The sequence below is a fragment of the Pteropus medius genome, unplaced genomic scaffold (genome assembly GCF_902729225.1).
Source record: "Pteropus medius unplaced genomic scaffold, Ma_sr-lr_union100, whole genome shotgun sequence".
NCBI classification, from domain to species: domain Eukaryota; kingdom Metazoa; phylum Chordata; class Mammalia; order Chiroptera; family Pteropodidae; genus Pteropus; species Pteropus medius.
In genome coordinates this window covers 5226862-5252641 of record NW_024340849.1, presented here as the reverse complement: position 1 = coordinate 5252641, position 25780 = coordinate 5226862, and the positions used below count along the sequence as shown (strand labels likewise).

General features: G+C 44.7%; 1 protein-coding gene and 1 pseudogene across 2 annotated transcripts in view; one reads left to right on the top strand and one right to left on the bottom strand.

The window, feature by feature from the left end:
- CD226 (CD226 molecule) overlaps window positions 1–25780 on the bottom strand; it is a 66765-nt gene that overhangs the window by 16637 nt on the left and 24348 nt on the right. For both annotated transcript variants that reach the window (XM_039839844.1, XM_039839853.1), the window contains exon 4: window positions 9565–9912. In XM_039839844.1, the coding sequence (XP_039695778.1) occupies window positions 9565–9912 (348 nt within the window). The remainder of the gene's footprint in view (window positions 1–9564; window positions 9913–25780) is intronic.
- LOC120591362 (uncharacterized) lies at window positions 19581–19699 on the top strand (annotated as a pseudogene).

The following is a 25780-nucleotide window of genomic DNA, read 5'->3' as shown; positions in this document are numbered from 1 at the left end:
TCATAGGAGGACAAACGTGTCTTGAACCATAAAGCCATTATTTTCCCCCCACATCAAAGAAGATAAATACATTAAAACTATTTGTCAGTGAGATATATAAATGAATAACCTACTCCAGGATTGCAACCCTCCAGTGACAAGTATTTATGGCTGAGTTATAAACCCTTAGAAACACTGCCAGGTCCTTCTGTCAGAGCCAGCTGGGCAAAAGCAGGCATTAGTGTCTATTGCTTATCCTTTATTAGAGTTTGGGGTGGGGTTGCGGAGTGAAGACACGGTGGGGTTGAGTTGGTGAGTGCTGTCACTCAGAACCTATATATCTGGACTGAAAAATACACGAGGATAAACTCCCAGAGCCAGCCCTCTAGCCAGCCCTGGATAGGTCATGGCACATATCGGCCAAAGTCATTCTTACTTTTTCGCCTCATTAAAAAGAGAAGCAGGAACGTTAGATTTCATCCTATGTGTACACAGAATATACAGTGTCTGATCTCCCACAGGGTAGAGACGTGTGAGCTGACAGGCCCGGCATTGACGGGTAGATTTCAACTTTCGACTTACTATACCACGCAGACGTCCACCCTTCATTCCACATTAGACATTGATTTACCGGGGGGCAAAAAAAAACAGATTGAAGAGAGAGTTCTTAGGGCCTGGTTCTGTCTTCTAATTCCTCTTCCCTGGAAGATCGTAGCATAAGATACTTGTTCTCCCAGACCCTTCTTTTTTGGCATCTGCAAAATGTTGATAAAATCAACCCCGAGAGTGGCTATGGGCCTTAGGTAAAGCATACAGCGGTGCTTCGTGTGTTTAAGCACCATGTAATCTATAAATTATAACAATCTATTTATATTCTGTACACATACGTTCAAACTTAGGGTCAAATGAATAACTCCTTTCTGTTCTTTTCATGTTGAAATGTCACGTTGAACCAGTCACACACAACAGAGGGTGCTTGTCCTGCTCACCTTCAGGAGGAAGACAGAGGTAGTGTTGAGAAACACGTATAAAATAAGTGTAGCTTTGGAGGACCGCTGGGGATAATGACAGCCTGAAGCTGGTTGACTTTTCCTGTATGCCTGAAATATGCAGCTAGTGGATATTGGTATGGTGATCATATTCCAAAGGTCAACTTTCTTTGTGCAAATCAATTTTCTACCCTTTGTATTTCAGAAACCTTTCCCTGTTTTATAGCAAGAAGGTCCTGGGGAATAAATTATTTTCAGAGAATTAAAGGACCATGACATCAACCTCTAATATTTCTTCTGAGTGAATAGCTAATAACTAACCGTCCTCAAAATGAAAGTATTATCAGATTTAACAGAAAAACATAAGGCACGGAGAATCTAAAAAATGTTCCCGGAGCCAGCCAATGAGGGAAGCGAGCTTCCAACTCAATGTACAAATTTTGCCGCCGTGGGTTTGCCTCTCTTGATAGGGAATAGCTGCCTCAAATAACTTAAGCACTTAAAATCCTATATCAGTTGGGAAACGTAGCCTAAGACGGCCTGCACAGTTTTCCTACGCAATGTAGAGTGACCGCACTAGCCACATTTTCTGGCGGCGGCGTGAGCATGATGCCCTACTGTGGGCTGTCGTGCTCTACAGCAGTGGGTGGGTGGCAGTATGAGGCATGGGAATGGCTGACCCCGCTATATTAGATGTCTCACTTTTTACCCAAGTATTTCTTAGTCTTATGTTATATTTCTTGGGCACATATTCAATTTTCATAAACACGTATTATTTAAAGGAGACTGTATTTACGCATCCTAAGCCAGGAAGTCGAGACCACACATATCTTGCTCACCTCCTTGGTGAATCGGCGTGCAGAAGGGTGAACATGGCGAGCCGGACACTGCTGTCCTTAGTAAGGCCTGCAAGGTCAGCTTTTCGCTCGTGTGTGGGAACCTGGATTTTGGGTGAATAGCTAATAGAACATTCAGCACCACGCCCTAACTGCTAGGGTGGTTTACTGTGTCTCAACTGTTTGCACAAACAGTTCCCACCACGCCCTAACTGCTAGGGTGGTTTACTGTGTCTCAACTGTTTGCACAAACAATGCGGTTTATGCCCAAAGTGTTTTCCTCCTGGGACTTTGTCGATCTTTCTGACTTTGCCCCACACGCTCCTTTTCTGTTTCCTGATTTTGCTCTGTATCCTTTTTGCCCTAATAAGTGAAAGCCATCCCTTTGAGAGATCGTCAAGGAAGAAAGCACCTCATCTCCCAGTTCCGTGGGAGGGGAGGAGCCTAACTTCAACAGGCGCAAAACTACCTCCGAGATACCAAACTACCTCCTGGAGTAAAGACGTAAGAAGTTCTTTCTGTTTGTTTGTTTGTTTGTTTGTTTGTTTGTTTGGATAAAGCCACTTAACTAACAGGGATCGTTGCTCCAATTGCCAGGTGAATTTAGGATGAATTGTGTGTGACAACTGGTGCTGTCACGTCCTCTCTTTGAGGACAAGCTATTGTTTACCTGAGAACATGCATGTAGGGGGTTACATCTGCTGGGCTCTTCAAAAGGTGAGCTTCTTTCTGCCCTCACAGTCTCTTAGATCGCCTGCGACCCATGTCACCATCTTGGTTTACTGTGTATGCGATAATAAAATTGTTTTCTTTCTTTTCTACCTTTGTGGAGCGGTTTTCCGGGTAGGGAGGAGATTCCGTTTCTAATTATAATTCCCCAACACATTGTGCTCATCACTGTCACTTAACCAGGGGCAACTCTCTATTTCAGTGTTTATCCACGAGGAGATAACGGGACGCTTTTCAGGTGCTCGGTTGAAATCAAAAGAAACGTTTTCCACGTGAACTAAAACACAGGGAGGCCTAACACATCATTACATATTTTACGTATTTAGTTGTTCACTATAAAGGTCCATAAACATGAGAGACTCTAACTACTCTGAAATTTTTAATATAGAAAATAAACTTTTGTTTTTTCTTAGGGGATTTTGGAGGTTAAGCCCTCGCGGTCCCCGAGGGAGGAGGAACTAGACTCCTGATGGCTGATCACTGCAGCTCTGGGGTCACTGGTGTTCGGTCACCAGGGGGGGAGCAGGACCTGAGAGGGAGGAGGAGGCAGGAGGGCTGAAGACGGAGGGAGAGTTTGCCTGGGAACTCCGAGCTGACCCCCGGGAAGTGGCTAGGGGCAGCGGGCTTTCCCACGAGGGGAAAGTCTTGTGAGCAGATCTGGCAAAGACCTTGGGGACAAGTGCTTCACGGAGCCAAGAGGACATGTGAGAGTTGAGCCAGGACCAGTTCTCGCCAGCAGGAACCTTGATTCTCCTTCATCCAGAGGCTACTTACTCCTAAGGACCCCCCCGCCCCCGTGGGTCCTGGTGTGGGCCTGACCTCATCAGCCACCAGCGGTCCCCTCCAGACCCTGACGCATGCTGCCTGACCTTCCCCAAAAGACTGTGTGGGAACCCTCCCTCACGTGGCTCCACAAACCCCAGAAAAGGGGACAAGTCCGTGGAGAACCCCCAGACAGCACCTGTGACGACCTGAATAAGCTTAAGCACGCTGAGTTGAAAGAAAAGACTGGGATCCCAAACTCCACTTGCTCTATGTGTCGGTTCAGTTTGAAACCCGTTATACTTCCTAAAAACATCCTAAAAAGAAGGACACAGGCATCGGACCTCTGCAGCAGCCAGCTCCTCCTGTGACTCACCTCTAGTGAGAGTAATGATTTTTTTTCTGCCACTTGGAGCAGGAATACAGTGACCAGTGAAAAGCAAGAACTCTGAAGCCAGTCCATCCTCTCCCTACAAGCTACGAAATCTTGAATAACATATTCTCTCCACGCCTTACTTTCCTCATCCATAAAATTTATATAATGATAACAGAGTTGTTGTAAGAATGACATGAGTAATGGTCAGGAAGAGAAGACAGTAGTCAACGTAAAAGCAAAACGATCCGTTTCGATTCAAGCATTTAAGATCTGGCATATGCGTGTGTGTTTCCTGTGAGTGTAAAGTTGCCCACGCGATCACGTGTATTTATCGAATGTTTACCATATGGCAGATTGAATAACAAGCTCCTTGCTCCTCCCAACGAATGTTCACAGATATCTGAATTCACACATATACCCACACGCAAATTAAAAAGATTGAAGATTTTATCTCAGTGTTCTATATAAGACACACACGCACAAAAAACAAAAAAACAAAAAAAAACAAACAACAAAAAAACGGAAAGCAGGTTAACATCAGAACAATAATTATACTTCGCAAGCAAGCGTTTTTCTGTATGTGTAAACTCGTCTCCCCACGCTGAGTGTGTCATTTGCACACCCCTTGTGCCCTCGAGCTTTTTTGTTAGTGCTGTCTCCTCACCTCAGTGTCTCCTCTCCATGTGCCCACGCCTGTCGTCGTGACAAGGATTTCTTATTTCGCTCACTGTTCGCCTTAGCTAAAGCCGTTTCTCACTCCTCCCCGATCCCATCGAGACAACTGCCATTTCGATCTGTGGAAGGAAGTCTCTCCTCTCGCAGGTCAAATAACCACTCGTATTTAAAAATTATGAACATCGCTGTTACTTTTGAGTTCTAGCAAGAGTGAAATACATTGAACTGATTCTGGAAGTTAATGTGAAGTGGTCAATGAGGATTGGAAAATATTTATTTTATAAAAGTTATCCAAAAATATTTCTCTGTTTAATAAATGCCTTGTAAGAACCCTATGAATCATTTCAGTGTAAATAACTTTAAGCTACAAATTACGGTCCAAAGCTACATCTCTACCAATGACATATCTACGTTTATTCTTCACTTCCTGTCCTTTTAAATAACAGTCTTCTGCAAACCCAGTAGGTCACCTTTGAATATTTGCCAAGATTCAGGTGAGTACATGATTGAAATACTTCAGTCGAAGTGGGAAGATGCTGACTAATTGAATTGAAATACTTAAAATTAGAATTGCTATTAAGAATGAAATGCCATTAATCTCCTATATGAAGAACTAATTTTTTTAAATTGGGAGTTATTTTCTACTTGGCTTTAGGGAAAATGTCACACGATCATCTACGTTCAGTTCCTAATAAGGCTCTGGCGGTTCACTGCTCCCAGATGCTTTAAAGTGCAAACCCCACGCATTCAAAAGAGGATAAACTGGGCTGCTCTCTCGAATACACGTGCGTGGCCATGGGTTCTCGGTGGGAAGAAAATCAGTCCATTTGTCTGAATTTGAACCCCTACCTGTGCTCCAAGCTCTTAAGGGAGGAAAACTTCATGAAGATGGTTTGAAACTCAGACCGACGCCAAAGATTTGGTTAATGAAAAGCGCTTCCTAAGATTAACGGCTTTCTACCGCCACGAACCTCCACCGTCGCAATGTGCGTAAGACCGTCATCCAACCGATTTACCGCGACCTCTTTCCTTCTTTCTGATATTAACTTCTCATCACTCAATTCAATACCTTGTCTATCTATACGAGTATGGTATGCGTGCAAGAAACTGCAGCCAGACACTCTGGGATTTTGTGCATTAGGAAAAGATGAATAAATCGATATCTGGGGTTTACAAAACAAACTGGCTGCTCGCATTTTTTTTTTTTTAATGCAGGGTGTCTCCTAAAAGAACATATTTGGGCAGAGAGGACTGTAAAGATACAGTGACGTAACAGGCCGTGATTGAAGAATCAACTCAGTCTGATGTTGGAAACACTGTGTTTCGTCTGGATACTTGGTTGTCATCCAGAATTTTAAAAACATAACTAACCTGGGCTGAAAATTGTAGCTGATCCGTTACGTTAGAGGCAATTGGACTTGCAAGCAGTGACACCTGGGATTCTGGCCCTGTGGTTCTATCGGATAAATGAAATGTCATGGACATTATTTTCTCTGTAGGTGGAGATAATGGAAGCCGAGGTTCGTCACGTGGAAGCTGAGGTTCATCATATGTGGCAGCCCCGTGCATATCAGCTCAGACACCCCCGCGCCTATAATATTCACACGTCTTAGAAATTCCTGGAAAGGTTCTGATTAATGAACCCTATGCCTCACAGAAAAAATATATGGGGCTATTCTCTCAGCTCTGGCCCCGAGGATTCCTAGTAAATCCTTCCGTAACCTTCATTTACGAACCCCACCCTCCTGGTCTGGCAACTAGCAACGAGGCACCATTTACGTAAGTTATGCCAAATAAGAAAAATAAAGTTAAAAAGGGAATAGACTTTTTTTTTTGAAAGATATAAATGTAAGCCAAGAGCATGAAAATTTTCTCCCCAAACATTGCAGTTAACCTTCTGAGAGCCCAGGTTTCTTTGATTAGCGCTCACTAAGCTTCAAATGCTAAGTGCTGGTGAAGACGTGATCTAGCTAGAAAACAGAAAACCAATGGGCGCAGTCCCTGTGGGAATACACTGAAAAGGCAACGTGCAGAGAATCAGTCAGGAATATTTCTGAGCATATTCTGGAAAGACACTTTGACGGCTCTGAGCAGAGATGCCATAATCCCTAATCTCAAATGATTTCTGATAGAGGTGTCCGGAGAACTGCAGACAGATGCACTTATTTAATGACTCGGGGGTATAGATTGCCAACTTTTAAAAGTCTGAGAAATTCAAGATGCTTCACGATTCAATGGCAGGGACACGGTGTGGGCTCAGGTAGACAAGTCTTGAAAATGGTGAGGGAATACAGTAGATGTGGTGAAAATTAGCAGGCCGGTGAAGAAAAGGAAAAAACAGGAATGTGTGAGTGACTGCCAAAGTGTGGCAAGCACTAACAACGACTCTCCCCCCTCGTCCAGGCTGCTTTATGCCCCCGAGGTGGGTGGGGGCCTCGCCCATCAGCAGGCCTGTGCGCCAGCGAGGGTCTGCACGGCCCAGAGCAAAGAGCACCTTTCTCTGATTTGTCTGCCCAGAGGGGCCACCATTTGAAAATTGTCCGTCTGGAGTGAGCTCTTTTTAATCATCAATAAATGAAGTAGTTTGAAACGAGAGTAGCTTGAACATCCTTTTGTTAATGTTAAAAGACTTCACCGATTCTTTGGAGGAAGCTAAAATACCTTTCTCGTGATTAATGACATTAAAGGCCAAGAATAATTTTGGTCGCTGTGAGCACGCACACATTTTTCCCCTGTGCCTTGCCCCAGTAGCCTAGACGAGTTTCAAATTCAGAAAAGTCAGCCTGGAACTACTTCGTCCTGTCCCATCCCTGAGTGCAAAGGACGTGAGACAAGCATTTCTTTTCATTTAGCAAAGAAAGTCAATAGGAAATTTGGGTCCAGCTCATGCTTCTGCCACTTTCTCTCTGTGTTCAAAATACATCAAGGCCTGTCTATGACATATTAGCTGACATTGTGTCATCTTTTGGGTGACCTCTGAGTCCCCGGGACTTGTCTGAAGATGAACGCAGGCAGACACATGTCAGGGCAAGGGCCCCTGTGTGTGTGTGTGTGTGTGTGTGTGTGTGTGTGTGTGTGTAATAGGAGAATACTGAAAATCTCTCTTTTGGATACCACGAAAGAAGTTGATGGAGCTAACAAAAGGATGCGTGGCAGTTTATAAAAGTTGTGTCACAAGCACCTTTCCCTTGACAGCTGAAATAAATTAAATCCGCTCCACATCTTATAGCTGTCTCTCGGCTTCAATCTCTACATCGATTTTTGACCAAACAGCCTTAAGACCTGAAATAATCAAACAGAACCAGAGAAAATGCAACTGATCTATTTTTGCTTTCCATCTGATTTTTTTAAATATTCAGTCTTTACTTATAGTTTTCTACAAAGGGAATTAAACCTAACCATACAGCGAACAGCTGTCATCTGTCAGTTATAATGTATTCCTAACAGGCCCAGTTGATGTTCTTTCAACCTGTGAATTTGAATGTCAAAAAGACATTTAGTGTGTGTTCAAAACACGTGGACACTAATAATACTGACCATTACATTCAGTCACTTTCCTTTTCAACATTGTTTGTGCCCTCTGTACAAAGAAAATAAATAGTTTTGTGTAGGAAACTCAGTCATGTTTGGAAAAGAAAAAGACATTTTTATTAGTAGGAACTAAATATCTATACGTCCTAAAAATCCGTCATCTCCCTTTCTCTATGATGTAAGAGGTTTATAATCACTTCTTCAACATTTAATGAACAAGATCTTATTTCATATATGTTTGAAAATGGTTTTTTATGACGTTTTTCTGAATAGAACTTTTCCTTGCCTCGGTTTCTCAGAGAAGACTGGTGACTGTTTTATTCTTTCTATCTCCTGGCCAGCTTTGAAAACGTCGGTAATGTAAGGTTATTCTTAGGTAAGAAATAGAGTCTATATCTGTCTGAAGGAATGGAGTCAACATTTAAAATAAAGAATCTCTGTTTGTTTTTCTCCCCTAAAGAGCCCATCGACACTTTTTTTTTTTTAAATCAAGTTCTAATGTATGTCTCACCCACAGCTCCCACAGTCATTAAGAGAAGCAAAAGGCTCAGTGTGGTCCAAGGTGACGGCACGAGAAACAAATATGCTCCAGCAAACAGTCTCCTTAGCCCACAGCTACGTTACAGCAGCCGCGGCGGTGGAGGCCATTGCGTAGAACACAAAAGCTTTTCTTCTTCCTTCACATACAGGAAGAAACACCAGTCTGCAGCCTACGCGGTCCGTGAAGGGACAGACGAATCTGAGGAAGGCTTGGTTCTAAAATCCACACAAGCCAAGGCACACGAGCTGGCTGGAAGCGTGTGAAAGGCAGGGGGAACGGAAGATGGGAGGGAGGGAGGGAGGATCAAGTGAAATTTCTGTCACCGGCAAGAATAACTGTTTCCTCTGGCGTGGCCTCGTGCAGTGAGAGAACAGCCAGAGGCCGAATCAGGAGGGCCTTTCTCCCTCCCACTCACCGGTACCGCGGGCCTCCGCACCCACTCCCGCAAGGCCTCTCTGCATTTGCACTTCGTAAGCGAAAAATCACTTTTTCTTACGCTCACACAGGTTTTGCGGGGCCAGCGTCTCAAGCAGTCTAGGGCTTCATCGTGACACAGGAGACGAACCACTAATACAGAATTAGGACGGGCCTGGGGAGGAGCCTGCTGAGCTGAGAAGCCCCAAAGAGCAGCTTCGAGAGCTTCGAGGCCAGCGTGCTTCTGCTCCCAACTCTGAAAACAGCTGAGGGACTCAAAGCTCTGACCTGGCAAAGGAGCGGCCACATTGTCAAGCGTCTATGGAATTCCACTCCACTCAACAGTCATTCAGCAAATAGCTCCATCCTGTTATTGCCGAGGACCCGTGAAGATGATAAAACCTAGTCACCACCATCGAAAGTTCTAATGTAATTGAAAAATAAGAGTTACACAGATGAAACGGATCGGCTGTTGATGGCATGTCTTTTTCAGACTCGCTGAATTTTTTAAGAAAACGTGGCAGATCACGAAAGTGGGAAAGATCTATTATTTTTAAGTCTGTGATCAATGGATGAACAAGATAAAGAAATACTAAATACTCACACTCAATAACTGAATCTAAGCATTAAAAATATTTTTGAACCATAGAATCATGAAAAAGACAAAAGGAACCAACCCACAGTGGCTGGCTTCTTCCGTTTTTGACGCTTGGACATCTGTCACCTACTCACCATCGGTCACGGCCAACCTGATCACGAAAGTCTCGTTTTCTCCTGAGCTGGCCTTGGAGGAACAGCGGTACAGTCCCGCGTCCCGGGCCGTGACGTGCGGCAGGGTGATGAAGGCCCTTGTCACCCACTGGCTGCAGTTGCTCAGGACCTGCCTTCGGTACTTCGAGGTGTAACCCCTTCCTTGGGACAAGTTGCAGCTAGTTAAGTGGTCGATCTGATGGGACTGGATCTTTTCCCAGGTCACTTGTTGCAGTGGCCGCTTCGTTTGAAGCTCACATGTGAGAGTGACATTTTTTCCGGATTCTGAGACCACGTGGCTATTCGATGAGACAGCTACCTCAAAACTCTCTGAAAAGAAGACACAACGGATTATCACACTTCTGTCCTCACAGTCTTCAATGCGACGGTAGAAGCTACCCAGAAAATTCTACCAAAAGTGATTGGTGATGTTATTTAACATAGTTTTGTTTGATTGTAAATGATATCTTTATGCCATATTTTTGTAAGAAAAAGGCTTTTAAGAGAATATGTTCACACGTTTTCTCTTAAGTTTTACTTGGTTAACCATATAACAAGAAACATAATCGCAACCCCTGGTCCTCATGCTTTTCTCGGTAGTGACCATATCAAGGGGATTTCACAAGACCTCTCTGCAGTCATGCTGGCTGATGACTCACGCATTGACTGTGCGTCAAACACCTAGACCGCCACCATACCGACTATGATATTAATGGTCTGAAAAGAGATACAAAATCATTTTCCTTGAATACACACATAAACTCATCTTTCAGATGTATGGGTTGGGTTGTGTTACACATAAAGTGGGGATCCATGTGTTCTACGAATGCCTGCGTGCCAAGAAAGTCCTCCAAGGTTTTCCTACCTTCCCATCACCATAGCTGGAATACCCAGCAGACAGCACTCAGAACACGATCATCAGATATCTAAATCAGCAGTTCTTATAGTGTGGGCTAAGGACCCCAGGGGATCCTCATGTCTCTCTCTTAGAGCTGCAAGGTCAAACCAATTTTATTTATATTATTTATATTTAATTTAGATTGAGATGTAATTTACCTTTTTAACTCTTATTCTACAAGGATAGATATATTCTTAGAAATTCACTCTTATCCCATAAGAATATATAGTAGACATTTGCAGAGTCTCTGATGGCTAAGATATGTGCTTGTAAATTCTGGTCTTTTAAATTGTGCTCAATTTTAATTTCTAATATGCTAAATATTGATAGCTATAACCCACATAAACAAAAACTCTATAGGGTCCTCAGTCATTTTTAAGAGAATAAAGGGAAAGAATAATTTTAAAATTCAGTGGAACCAGAAAAGACCACAAAAAGCCAAAACGATCTTGAAAAAGAAGAACAGAGCTAGAGGCATTACTTGTCCTGATTTTACTATACTACAAAGCTACAATAATTAAAATAGTATGGTACTGGGAACAAGACAGAAATATAGACTAATGGCAGAGAATAGAAAGCTCAGAAATAAATCCGCATGTATGTGGTCAACTGATCTTCAACAAGAGTACCAAGAATACACAACGAGAAAAAGACAGTCTCCTCAACAAATGTTGGAAAAACTGGAAATAGACATTGCAAAAGAATGACACTGGACCCTTACGTTACACCATATATAAAAATCAACTCAAAATGAATGACTTAAAGGTAAGACCTGAAACTGTAAAACTCTCCGAAGAAAACATAATAGAAAGTTTCATGACATTGGCTTTGGCCACGATACTTTGGACATCACACCAAAAGCACAGGCAACGACAGACAAATGTAAACAAGTGGAATTCCATCCAGCTGAAATGCCTCTGTACGGCCAAGTAAACGATCCAGCGCAAGAAGAGGCAATTTATAGAATGGTAGAAAATATTCGAACACTATCTACCTGATCATGGTTAATATCTAAAAATATATAAGGAATTCCTATGACTCAATAAAAAAAAAAAACACAACTAATTGCTCGGTTTAAAAATGGGCTAAAGACTTGAATAGACATTTCTCTAAAGGCATACAAATGGCCAAGAAATATATGAGAAGATACTCGATGTCGTTAATCATCAGGGAAATGCAAATCAAAACCACAGTGAGATGTCACCTCACACCTGTTAGGATGACTATTACCAAAAAAAAAAAAAAGACAGTTGTTGGCGAGGATGTGGAGAAATCAGAGTGTAAAATGCTGCCTCTATGGCAAACGGCATGGCGGTTCCTCAGAAACCACCATCTGACCCAGTGACCTCACTTCTGGGTATTCATCCGATAGAACTGCAAGCAGCATCTCAGAGATCTGAGCGCTCCTGTGTTCACGGCAGCACTACTCACAAGAGCCAAGACGTGGGAGCAACTTTAGTGTCCATCCGTGGGTGGACGGATAAAGAAAACACGGCATATATTACAATGGAATATTATTCAGCCTTAAAAAATAAGGAATCCTACCATATACGACACCATGAATGAACCCAGGGGACAATCTGCCAAGTGAAATGAGCCAGACACAGAAGGACAAATACTGCGTGATTTCATTTATATGTGGAATCTGAAACAGTCCATCTCACAGAAGCGAAGGATAGCACAGTGGTCGCCAGCGTCCGAGGGAAGGGAGCAATGTGGGATTATTAACCAGGGGGCGTAAAACTCCAGTTATGACAGACGAGTAAGTTCTAGAGACCTGCCGTGCAGCACGGCGCCCGTCGACGGTCACGCCGTTTGCATACTTCACGACCTGCTGAGAGTGTAGAGCTCATGTGAGATGTTCTTACCTTGATCAGTTTTTAAAAAGCGTATACAGGGATCCTGAGACCGAACTGGTTAAGAACCTGATCTAGAGAGTAAACGTCAGGCGTCGCTTCTCAGAATGGCGAGAGCTCGGAGTGGGAACACGCCAGTCTATTCAGCAGTCGTCGCCGCCTTTTGGATCTGGAGGGCTCACTGCTGCCGCTAAGGAACTGGGACCCGCTGCCGAAGGAGGAGGGTGACATGTCACAAAGCACACGGGCGCTGGGCGAGAAGCACGGGAACGTGACAGGTTCTCTGTCCCAGCCTCTCTGTGTGTCACAGATTTGCTCAGGGCCGGCCTGGGAGCCGCTGTCTCGATTTCCAATAAAAAAGAAAAGAAGAGTGAAAAAGAGACCAGGAGAGGAGGGAAAAGGAGAGGGAAGAAGCCGCAGGTGAACAGGAGGGAGAAACGCCGTCGGAAACGCAGCCCGACTGTGTCCGGCTAGTTTCGCCTCCACCAGAATCGAGCTTCTTCTCTTCAGCAAGCGGCTCCATGTGTCAAAAAGTCATTGGCAAGAGAAAAACCACAGCGCTCCCGTCTTTCGACAGGTAACCTCAGAAGCATTCGCCGGAGTTAGCGCTTCGCCCACATGAAAGGCACGAAGCAGGAAACGCTGCATCTGCGCCTCAAGCCGACGGCGCGAGAACGGGGGGGAATAAACAGAAGCGAAGGGAAAAGGAATCCATAAGAAATGGAAAAAAATGAGAAAATAAGAGCTGAAAGGACACGAAAACCGAGACATCGGAATAAAACGAGGACCGGACACGAAGGCGCGACAGAAGACAAAGAGATGAGGGTCAGTATCGCTCAAAGGCCAAATCGATAAGGGCCCGCGGCGTCGGGAAATGAAGGGACGTAAGAGGAACGACAGACAGAAAGGGAGACGGACGTCCGCGCGCTGCGGGGAGCCCCTGGGGACACGGGCCGGCTGCGCTGCCGCCCTGCGGTCAGGCTTCCTGCCGCCGCGCCTGTGCCGGGCTTCGTTTTCCTCTGGGGGGGCTGCCCTCCTCCAACCGCGGGAACCTCCTTCACCTGTCACCTCAGGGAGCAAGCCATGAGCTGCTGGCCTGGGCACGCGTTCCTCTCCTAGGAGCGTCTGCATTTGCACCAAGGACAAATCCACGAGGGTGGCCGGGCCTGGGGGTCTCGGGCGGGCTGTCCCTGCGGGAGCCCAGTGCAGGGGGTTGTCACAGCACAGGCTCATGGAAGGACTCAGATCCACCGGCAGGTCTGGGGACACAGAGGGGCCCCGCTGGCCTTTCTTCCGGAGCAGAATGGCCGGCAGGCGTCAGACAGGCATCCAGACCCGGATGAGGCCTGCAGGAGCCGCCCCGCCTCGCCTCACGTGTCGCTTGCTGCTGCTCAGGTCACCCAAACCTCCGGCTCAGCGCTTGCAAAGCCACCCAAAACGACCCCACACGATGACCGGGAAGACCCAACACGCATGGGAGGAGCCTGGCATCCTGACGTGCATAAGCTCGGAAAGCGATTCTACCTAAGATAGGGATCCAAGTGTCGTCGTTCAGAGGGGAAAAAAAGACTTGATTCAATTTTAATCCTAAAAATATAAACGAAAATCATGAAAGCCAGTTAAATTTAGGCCTCCGAGTGCATTCTTGGTGCTGGGCATTCTGGGGGTTCGGACAAATGTATAGTGACATGTCTACATCATTCTCACATCATACAGAGTATTTCCGCTGCCTGAAAAGTCCTCTGTGTGCCACCTCTTCGTCCCTCCCTCCCCGCGAGCCCTGGCCCGAGCTTTTCACTGCCCCCCAGTTTTGGCATCTCCAGAATGTCGTCTAGTTGGAATCATGCAGAATGTGGCCTTTTCGGACTGGCTTCTTTTACTTAACTACGTGCATTTCCGTTTCCTCCATGTCTTTTCCTGATTTGATAGCTTTTTTTTTTTTCCTTTTTAGCACTAAATAATATTCCTCACCTCCTGAGGCATCTTGGTTGCTTTCAGATTTTGGCAATGATGAATAAAGCTGCTGTAAACAACCTTGTACAGGTTTTTGAGTGGACATAAGTTTTCGATTCTTTGGGAAAATATTAAAGAGCATGATTACCGATTTGCATAATAAGAATATGTTTAGTTGTGTAAGAAACTGACAAAATGTCTCCCCAAGTGGCTGCACCGTTCGCGTCCCCATCAGTGGTGGGTGGGAGGTCCACACTGTCGCCAGCGTCCGGTGTTGTCCGTGTTCTGGCTTCGGCCATTCTAACGGCTTTCTCTGTGCATTGTTTTCACATAGTTTTTATTGCAGGATGACATGAAAAGATCCTCTGTACTATGTACGTGGTTTTTCTGGCACGATGACAGATCATTTCTGAAAATTATTTCAGTGTCTCCTCACCTTTTCCAAGCACCATTCAGTCCCCGGGTGCCCCAGACACTGCTGGGTACACCTGCACAGCATGTCACTGCCCGTCGCATCCCCAAGTGCTAACCCATCCTCCTTCATCGTCCTCAAGGTCAGCGGCTCTACATCATCGCTCGCCAACCTCGCAAAACCCTGAGCCTTTTGCTACAAGCTTCATGAGCCCAGACCGCAGTATAGACTTTCACATACCATTTTATCCTTAGCGTCCAGAACAGTGCTTGGCATGCAGTGGAGAAGTCAATTGAAATCCTTCGAAGGAAACATTAATTTGCAATTTCACTTGGCAGTCAGTATACGATGCGTATGTTGGTCTGGGGGGAGGGGGCATTTACATCAGTACAACCTCGAAGGCTGAGAAATGTGTTTAAATCACATTCGTAATGCGTAAATGAACTAGTGGCTCCAGGCTACAACTGCCCGTGTCGGCAAAGTCACAAAAAACACACTCACGTCTCCACAACGCCACGTCGGAAGGGGCAGCCTTGCCAGAATAACCCAGCCTGACTCTGATCAAGCTTCCGAATCTAAATATTAACTACAAAGAGCAGAGAAACATGGCAAATGACACCCTGGCAGGCAACCCATGGGAATACGGAACACTCAACTCCTCAGCTGGACATGGGACGTGTCCTGACCCTACGGTGCCTCCCCCCTCTCTTCCACCTGTTGGCTCGAAATTCTGGAGGGAACAGGGTGCTGCTCTGACTCTGCCCCGTCTCCATCTTCCTCCAGCACTGCAGACGATCTTGACCTTGAGTCCCAGATGCCCCGTCCTCCTGAAAATCCCCTGGCTTCTGAGACACGGAATTTTCCTGCCCGTCCTCTCTCCTCTCTGACCTTCTTCCACTGTCTCCTTCCAAGGCCCCCCTTTCTCTACTGGCCTTTGAAAATGTCCCCCTCCGCTCACCACCCCTGGGTCATCCCAGCTACTCTCAATTGTCAACAGTTCTCTGTGCAGATGGAGTCCAGATCAACAGCCTCCGCTCAGTCAGATGTCTCTACGCGGTTTCTAAAACATGAGGAAAAAGTTGTTCTTATAATGTTTAAAATGGGCTGAAAATTAAACAGCCAGCATCGCCCTAAGCTGCTGCAGGAGCACTAACTACAAGCGATAATAGTAGTGACTGCATATTCCCAACGGTGCCTAGACCGTGTCTGTGCCCAACTGAGAACTTGCCTAAAAACTCTAAAGTATAAAGTGTCCTGAGCAAATGCAAAACAAAATGTTGACTACATGACTAAGGAAGTGCTCTAAAGTGACCTGGGATAAAGCTCTCAAAATCAGTGGGCGATTCCTGACAGAGTGGATCCGAAAAGTTCTTATCATGGGAAAAATTAAAATGTTCATACCTATGTGTGGAGATGGATGTTGACTTAGGCGATCGTTTCACGATCTATGCAAATATCAAGTCATGTACCTCCGAAACTACCGCAATGTTATATGTCACTTATACCTCAATAATAAATAAGTAAAAAGAAAGAGGAAAGCAAACAAAACTATAGACGTGCAAATTTCCAAAGATAAGCCGGCGAGAAGGCTCAGAACGTGAAGTAGTGAGTGCTTTGGCCGCTGTGGGACGTGGAGTGCGGGGAGATGCACTAGGGACAGAATCAAAACCAGGGCCCGGCAGGCTGGATCTTCCCGAGTGTGACCACCGGCCTCAGAGCTCTGCCTGTGACAAACGGAGAGTGGAAAAGGCAGTCTTGCTGGACGCGCCGAACGGAGGTGCCGAGCGGCTTCAGGCGGAACCCAAACAGCAGCCAACGGCAGATCTTAACCGCGAACACGGCAGGCTCAGGGGGGCCACGTGGACAGCACACTCCTGACCCCGTCAGCTCCTGAGGGGGGAGCATCTCAAACGCAGAAGGCAGTGGAAGCAGCAGCTGGCATTTCTGTAAGGACCTGGAATGCTCCCCAATGATGTCTGGGGTGTTACGGGTTGAATTGTGTCCCACCCCTCCTCCAAGAACTCCAAGAACTGAAGTCCTAACCCCCAGCATCTCAGAATGTGACCTTATTTAGAAATAAAGTCATTGCAGATGCAACCGATAGTGAAGAAGAGGCCACGCTGGAGTAGGGTGGGCTCCGATCCGACGTGACCGGTGTCCTTGTAGAAAGGGACACAGACTGCACACAGGGAAGGGGTCGTGGGAACGCGAAGGCAGAGATCAAGGTCAAGTACCCGCTAGCCGAGGAGCGCCAACGATCCCTGGAAACCACCAGCGGGGGAGATGCCTGGAACAGATTCTCCCTCGCAGCCTCAGAAGAATCGTCTTGACCTTGGCCTCCCAACTGTGAGACGACAGATTTCTGTTGCTGAACTTACCCGGTCTGTGGTAGCTTGGGAAGGCAGCCCGAGCAAACCCCGCTGGCGGTGAGGACTTCGCCGGGCTGACATCTGGGGTACGATCTGGATCTCGCCAGCACCACCCAGAAGCAGCAAGGCTGCCAGTTGAGAGAAACCGGGGGCCCCCGCCACCCCCGCCGCTCCACATAATGCCATTCTCCATCTTTCATTTAAAGCCCAGATAAAAGGTAAAGAAACCAAACAAGATAAAAATAAGCTAAAAGATGGCTTGACTGAAAAGCAGAGATAAAGCGGGAAGACCAAGAACTGCTGCGAGAGATGAAAGCCAGCCAGAGCGCCAGGGAGGCCGGCCGAGCGAGGCCACGTGTCCGAACGACAGCGGAGGCTGGAATCGGCGAGCACGTCCTGGGCGGTACATCGGAGGATCGGCCCAGAGAGCACTCGGGGAGGTCTGAAGGGTGGCCGTGCAGCCCCCCACTGCAGCTTTTGTTCCCAAGTTTTGTTTTGGTTTTTTAATAGTTTGAATCTCCCCATCATGCTGAAGTACACGAAAGGCTTAATTTTTGAGCAATTCTGCCGTTTCTCCCAACCAGAAAAATAAATGACTCGTGGGACATAAGAATATTAAATAGCATAGCTCTGGGGGTTTGTGAAACCAGAAGATGACAATACAGCCCAGGGCACTGGCTTGTTTTCTACTAAGTGTTAGTTTTCTACTAAAATGTTAGCAGTTGGTCTCCCAGATTTAGAAATTTATGGTAGACTGTGCATGGCAGACTTTTACAGAAAAAGAATCAAAAAATTAACACCGACCTGTATCATCCTCTACTAGAAAATAGACTATAAGTGATGTTAAGCATTTTGTCTCATACACATTAAACATTTTCAACATATTTTAAAAACTAAATAACATACCTTGGGTTGTTTTTACTATGCATCAGCATCTAATGCATTACATGTGCATTTAGTTCTCACGACAACCCAGAGATAAGTCACCCAGATGGTGGAGGGCAGAGAAGGACGTCCCACCAGGCAAGGAGCTCACGGAACCACGGCTAAGCCAAGGCCGCCATCCTTATCTCTGCGAGGGGACCACATGTGACACTCAGTTTTCCTTTCTACCCTGCCACTGGGCTGCATTTCACAGAGAAAAAAATAGGCTCCCATGAGGCCCTGGTTTCTAAATATCTTATTTTATGATGCCTTAAATCCTATAATTAGAAATCAATTTCTTTACTTGTCCTTGTTAAAATGCACATAACCACCTCAGCTCCTGGCAGGCACCAGCATATTACTGTGAAATCGTCCATTAGATTGCTTTCCAAGTAGAGGGATAGGGAGCAGATTTCCACAGGCTAGTGGCTCAGAACAGACGGGCTGTGTCGAAGGAGAGACGGAAGAGCCAGGAGCCAGCCCTGTCACCGGCCACCGTGCTCCCTGGGGGCAAAGGCCAGAGGAGAGTGAATGCCGGCTGCAGGGGGGCCTCCAACAGGAAAACTGATTACAAACTGGAGGGCACACAATTTTACCTCTTTTGTCATTCATTCATTCATTCATTCATTCATCCAACAATGATTACTGAGTTTTGCAAAGTATAAACTGTTCGAGTTTCTATTTTTGTGGCTGTGTCTTGCTTTTCTCAATTATGTTGAGCTCCTGGGAGGCAGAAAGAATTTTTTAAAAATATTTGTGTGTGGCTTGTTACTCCACCGTGTTCCAAAAGTTTTCAAAGTAATTGTACCATGAATTGTACGTATTTTAATCTCTGGAAACGCCTTACATAATATCTCGGACATATTCGATGGTCAGTAAATACTTGCTAAATCCTTCCTCCAATCCGTAGAAGTTACTCGTGATAGAATGAAAAAAACGCACAACAGAGTGACTTTGAAACCAATCAGAATGAAAATGTAAGACAGTTTTCCTCAGCTGGACTATTAGTTGCCTAAATGATCTTTTTTTTCCCTCTGATCCACACTGCCAGCCACACTATACAGCTAAAATGCAACCCTGACCACGCTTCTAAAGGTCCAGGAGCTGGTCGCTGCTCCTGAGGACAAAGTCCACTTTTGTCAGTAAAATCCTTTATGATTTCAGCTCTGCCTTTGTCTCCAGTCTCATCTCCTAGTCGAATCTACCGTATATAGTAGTTTCCTCAAACAGTATTTATCTTTATGATCTTGCATCAGCCACGTCTTCTCCTAGAAAGCTTAATAGGCTCCTCCCGCCCGCTCCCAGGAAAATCACGACTTACCCTGTAAAACTCCACTGTGAGCCACCGACCTGGAAGAAACAGTTTCTTACTCACAACAAGATGGGCTCACCAATCTCTCCTTGTTCTGCTTCTCCAGCTTCTGCGCATTGTTTTGTCTTTATCTGTTGTCATTTCTCACTGCCCTGCTTAACCACTGGCACCTCAGAGAAGACCCGTACCCAGTATGTCCCCGTCTTAGCACGACGCCTCGCATCTCCAGTTGCTCAAAAAAATGTCATGGAATCAATGAATGCAAAGCCACCTCTGCTACGGCCATGCCACCCTGACTGTGCCTGATCCCGTCTGATCTCAGAAGCTGAGCGGGGTTGGGCTTGGTTAGTACTTGGATGGGAGACCACCTAGGAAGACCAGGTGCTGTAGGTGTCATTAATAAATAAATAAATAGATAAATAGATAGATAGATAGATACATACATACATACATAACATACATACATAACATACATACATAACATACATACATACATACATTAAAAAAAAATCACCTCTGAAGATGACAACACACTGTAAACTTAGCGATGACCCCAGGAACACAAAGTGACATTGTCCGGCCCAGGTCCTACGTGAGTTTGGGTCTCCGTTCCTGGTTTGCCAAAGGAAGCACAGGCGGGAGCCGTCGTCCCTCCTGGCAGGTCCCCGGAGCACCGGCCAACGCCACAGTATGTGCGACTGTCATACCTTCTCTGCAAAGAGCTCCAGGTGCTTTGCGGACCACAGCAAGATCAACGTGATTTCTCACAACTGTCTGAAGCAGGAGAGGTTGAAATCATTTAGTTTGAGCTATAATGAAGTTAAAATGAAATATGTAACCATAGTGAAAAGCCAGCGTGAATGTGGCTGTTGGCAGGGAAAGTATGATCATCACTTCCGTCCAGGAAAGAGATAGAAAGAGCCCGTAGCATCCTCAACCGTACCGAGCCCAAAGCATCTGCTCTCCTCCCGCCCGGTCTGCTTTTTCAATTTTCACAATTAAAATGAAGAGATAAGCAATTTGCCATGTATTTCAAAAAAAAAAACCCTGTGTTTTCTATTCTTTTCTCAAAATAAAACAGAAATCATTCATGAATATACTGAACAAAGAATCATTGCCCACCAAAAGTTACCTCCTAATCATATTTCTTAGCTGCAAAGTTCTTAAGCTTTTGTTCGCTTGAGTGCAGTAAATTCTTCATTTTCTTATACCCACTCAAAGCGTTTCTTAAGCTTCTTTGTTTCAATATAAAAATGGCCAAGTCCTTATATGGGAAGGATGTTGTACAAATCCAAGAGACCCCAAAATCAGAGGCGTTGACATGACTGGCTGCATTGAAAATGGTTCCCATTTTATGCTATGTGTTTGTTTGTTTTTATCCACATGTCTTAGTGCTAAGAAAGGGTGAGTAAAACCATACATTTTGAGCTTGTGATGCCTAGACCATAAAATTCTAATGTTTTTGGACAAAAAATCCTCCCCACTGAGGGCTACAACAACTCACACCCCTGATGGGCTGAGCATTTAGGCTATATTCCTGGGCCCTATTAAGAAGGAAAATAATCTCATCTGTGGGTCTGAGCTAATAATAATAATAGCCATCCTTTCTAGAGTACTTCATATCTGCTTGCCACCATGCTATGCAAACGTTACTTCATTTTAGCTTTTACAACAATCCAATAACGTGTGTATTATTAGCATCATCTTTTAGATGATGAAACCAAGGCCAGAGCAGGAAGGACAAGAGCTAGGATTTGAACTTAATCACCCACAACAAATACGATATGTTTCTGAGTCACCTCAGCTGTAGATAAAAGAACAGCATAGCACCTAAAGAAGCTAACAGATGGAGAACTTCTAGGGAAGCAAGCTCAACAAACTGTTAAATCCACTGGTTCCTTATAACTACAATAAGGTACTCGCAGACTAAATGACAATCGGCTTATTAAGAGGAGAAGCAGTAGAAAAAATCACATCTGATGGACAAAGAACTCGGACACCAGCAGGTGGTACGTGCTGTCCCTGGAGAGACATCGTGGCTGCCCAGCCCCTACCAGCAACATCCTACCTGAATCTGTTGGGGCCTCTTCCCTGCCTTCACCCTATGACCTCCTCAGAAGCAGGAGAGAAAGAGAGAGAGCCCTCTGAGAATATCGAGGTTACCGCTTCGAGAATATTGAGACTATTGAAGAAAAAGGAACATGGGAGCATTTTAGAAAATAGAATGGCAGAGCTTTGAAAAAGAAACCAGCCCTTAATTAAGGCAATAAATAAGCTTAGAGGATTTGTTGTTGTCACAGGTCACAAATGGAATTATTTTGCTATTTAAGTTTCTAATTTCTCACAGTAGAAAAAAGACCGACTTGGCCACAACCAGAAAACAAAACAAACATTTATTTCGTAAGCATGTACTTTTATTTACGTGGAAAACTGCCTCGAGCAACTCTAAAACTTCATTAATCTAGTTTACGCATTAATATGTAAATGGTCTGTCTTAAGTTGATCATCTTAGGGCCAAATTGGTAAACCATACATCTTGCATTTCGAGTGGCAACCTCTGTCATTGGCCATTAAATTCTGAGTGTGGGTAAGTGCCAGCAGCTATGAAGTAGGAGGCAGCGCCGGGTCCTCTACAGCATAGGTCTCACAGGCAGAAGTAGCTGCTGTGGATACAGAGAGCTTCTCCTAGGACTCAGGTGTCCTAGTCAAATGCTCGGTCTGCATGTCATTCAACAAGGGACCGGCCCAAAGCAAACGGGAGGAACCTCAGACAGGCTAAGAGAACCAGACGGGTAGAGACCACCTCCTAGGAAGGAAAGGGGAGGAAAAAAAGACGCTTCTTAAGGTGTGGGAGGAAGAAATTGGCATCCCATGCCTTTTCTATAATTCTCATTGCTCTTAAAGAAGTTTCTAGAGACAAAGTGAATGGGGGAACTACATCACTGTTATTAGAGACATTTCCAAAATTTGGAAAGCTGTCTCGTCATGATCATATTTTCTTAGCATTATTTCAGAGTAATGAGTGAACGTGGCTATTATTTATAGTACCGACCAAGAGTTTGGTTTGTAAATATTAGATCAGGCGGGAGGAGTCTTCTGGTTCTGAAATCCAACCTTTCTACAGCAATATTCTACAGGCCACATGCAAAACAGCTTTGTGGCTCTTAGTGTATCATGTGAACACTTGCTAAGAAACCTCGAGACTTCCCTAGCCAGTCCTTGGACCTCGACTAGCTTTGCTTTGCTTCCAGTCGCCCACCTCACACTGAGTGCCATCGGCTATGAGAGGACAAACCAGGAGCGTTTAAGTTCAAGTTCATTATCACTATAAGAAATGAAACTCACAGTGTACACCCTATATCAACATATTCGTCTCGTTCATGGACCCAGGACAAAACATTTCTTTCCTAATTTCGACTTGAACCTGTGGTTGGCAATTCCTGGCAATGGCTCTTTCGGTCCCCAGTTTCAGGATTTGTGCCAGGTCTTACATATTGCTCCTTTAGAAAAGCATTCTAAAGAAGGAAGGACAAGACAGACCAGTCTTTTGGCTCTTCTTCTAATTGAGAATGACAACCCAAACCATTTCGGGTACATTCAATGTTAGTCTGTTACTGTCAATAAAATAGAAAGGTTCACGCGCTAAAGTCGCTAACACAAAAATAACGACCAAGTGGGTTGCTGCTCTGTGTTAAGACAACCTTCTCCATCCTGGGCCAGAACCTAGCGACCTTCAAACCTTAGTAACGCAAGAGGTTCTGACTCATCTGAAAGCAAATTGGTACAAGAAAATGTCCACAAAATACTTCTGAGCTGGTTTAGCTTACCCTGACTTTTTTTTAGGAATTCTATTTCTGCTCGGCTTAAATCAAGGGGAAATTTCACTTTGAAGGATTAGAATTTAACCAGCTTTTCATTCTGAACCTGCATCATTGATGACAGTGCCACTCAGGGTAATGCAGTCTTCGGTGGCACGTGTGACCATGGCTCGCGATGACTCTAAATGGAGGGGACACATTTAACCAACTTCGTTTAGTTTTCTCCTGTAAGAGTGCCCAGTGTTTATGTGTTAAAATACCGACTACCTTATTATAAATTGCTTTATTTCTCCTTTATCTCACACTTAGAGCATTTATTTGTTTGAAGTTATACATATAGGTACTTTTCATTATCTATGACTATGCTTTTGACACAGTTAAAGGGATTTATTAAGGGGTTCATTATAGAAGAGGAGCTGACGGGGTTCAGAATCAGTGCTACTTGCTTTAATTCATTAGTCATAGAATAAGTGGAAATACACAGCCGTGTAGAGGCATCTTAGTAAATGACCACAGAGCCTGGACGATGTACTTTTAATCCAAATCATGAATCCAGTGTTAATATACCTAACCGGATGCTAGTGCTCTCGATTGTGCTATGCCTCTCCATTGGCGAGGATTGATCTAAAAGTCACATTACACTTGAAATACTGGGAAAAAAAGATGAAACTGAACAACAACAACAACAACAAAAACTGAATTCTTTTTCAGATTACAGTTAAACACACTGTTTGAAGTGAGGTCAGAAGAAGCTTAGATTAAATGTGTCTCTTGTGTGTTTGTATGTCCCATTGCTACATGCAGTTTTTAAATGCAGAAGCTAATTAGATGGTTACTTTTGAAAAATTTGAACTCCACATCTGCATCTCCCTGACTTTTCCATCTTGACGTAAACGCTCTAAATTAGGGATGACTTTCAGCTCGCCTGCACCGTACATACTTCCTCTGAAGTCTACAATTTAATTTCCACCTCCATAATTTTAAATATTTTAAAGTCCTCATTTTACACTCTCTATTTTCCTCTGAAATTGCCTTCAGTAATGGCTTCCTAACTCCATTATCTTGGAATTACATTTAACACGTTTATGGGTTTGCCTTTTAAAAGCAAAACAAAACAAAATGCCATAAAATTGGGGGATCTGGGGCCAGTCACAGGGGGCGTCTGAGCCCGTGGTGGCAGCTACTAATTCACTGTAATGGGGTCGATCAAGGCGAGCTTTGTCACAGCCGTGCTATTTTACTTCAGAGGTACAGCGTATAGAGTAACAGGAGAATAAAGCATCTTTTTTTTTTGCCTGTCAATAGGTTGAATTGTACTCCACAGCAAACATAATTTACCCATGGGCTTAAAATAGGCATCTAAGTGATACATAGGAATAAATCACTGGTGGCTTAAGCAACCAGAGATAACCACCGAGATGGTGATTTGTGAGTTGCTTGTGACACAGCACAAATAAAACCAAAAACCTCACTGCATACTTCAGGAAAAGATAAATTTGGTGCATAGTTACTTTTGAAACCTTGTAAAATAGATAAAATAAAATAAATTTGAAATAATGGAATTTAAGAATACTCTAGCCCTAGGGAGTATTTTAGAATAACATTGACTATCCACCCATCCCTACTTTGTCTCTCCCAAATATTATTTCAATTCTGAAAATAAAATATATCTTCTAAAGATTTAAAAATAAAAGGTAAAAAATAGGTTGTCAGACTAACCTATATGAAATAAAATGTTTTCCAGAAAAATGTGACTCAGGACATGTATCATCTCAACTGAAACAGCGATACATTTGATTCAGAGAGTAATACAAGAAGTTGATCTTCTTGATTTTTAGACAAGAGTCAGACCTTAAAAAAGTTGCTAATGAGTCATTCCTAGTGAACTAGAGATCTAGCTTCATCTTCTTTAACAAATAAATGGTTCATCAACTAAAGCATAACCTACGAAGGGCATGAACCATATTTTTAATGCCTTTTATACATAAGAGAACATGATTTATACTCGATATGTGAACCCAGTGAGCATTCATTATAGTCTCATCAATTTTTCTTCAAGGGATGCTGAAATAACAGTATAACGTTCTGCAGGTAAGTTCCGAAGCTTCGTGGCGTGGTACCCTCCCGATCATCTCTGTCTAGGCAAATGCATCTCCGCGTGCCGGTAACTCTGACTGGAAGCCAGCCCCTCCTCCCTTGCTCTCCCCCCACGTCTAACTCCCCTGCCCACTAGCCCCAGACATGCCCACTCTCTGCATTCCACTCTTCCAGGCTCTTATTAACACCTCTCCTCTGGCTGTAACAACAACCTGCATGTTACTCTCCCTGCTGTGCCCACTTCACGCCCGTCCCTTCCGTCCGAGCCAGAGCGATCTTTGTAAAACATAGGTCTGGCCCCGTAAGTGCCTAGCTTAAAATTTCTGAAGGCATCCCCAGCGCCTCTACAATAAGATTCAGACTCCTTAGCACGTACATGTTACAGGGCCTCAGAGAGTTGGCCCTGGTTCTCCAGACTCCTACTTTGATCCACCGGGCACCCTGTCCTCAAGCTGACTCTCAGGTCCCTCGGTGCAGGCACACACCAGGTCTTGCCTCTGAGCCCTAGACCTCATCGCCCGTCCTGCCTCCTGCGTCTGGCCTTCGGTCAGGCGTGGCT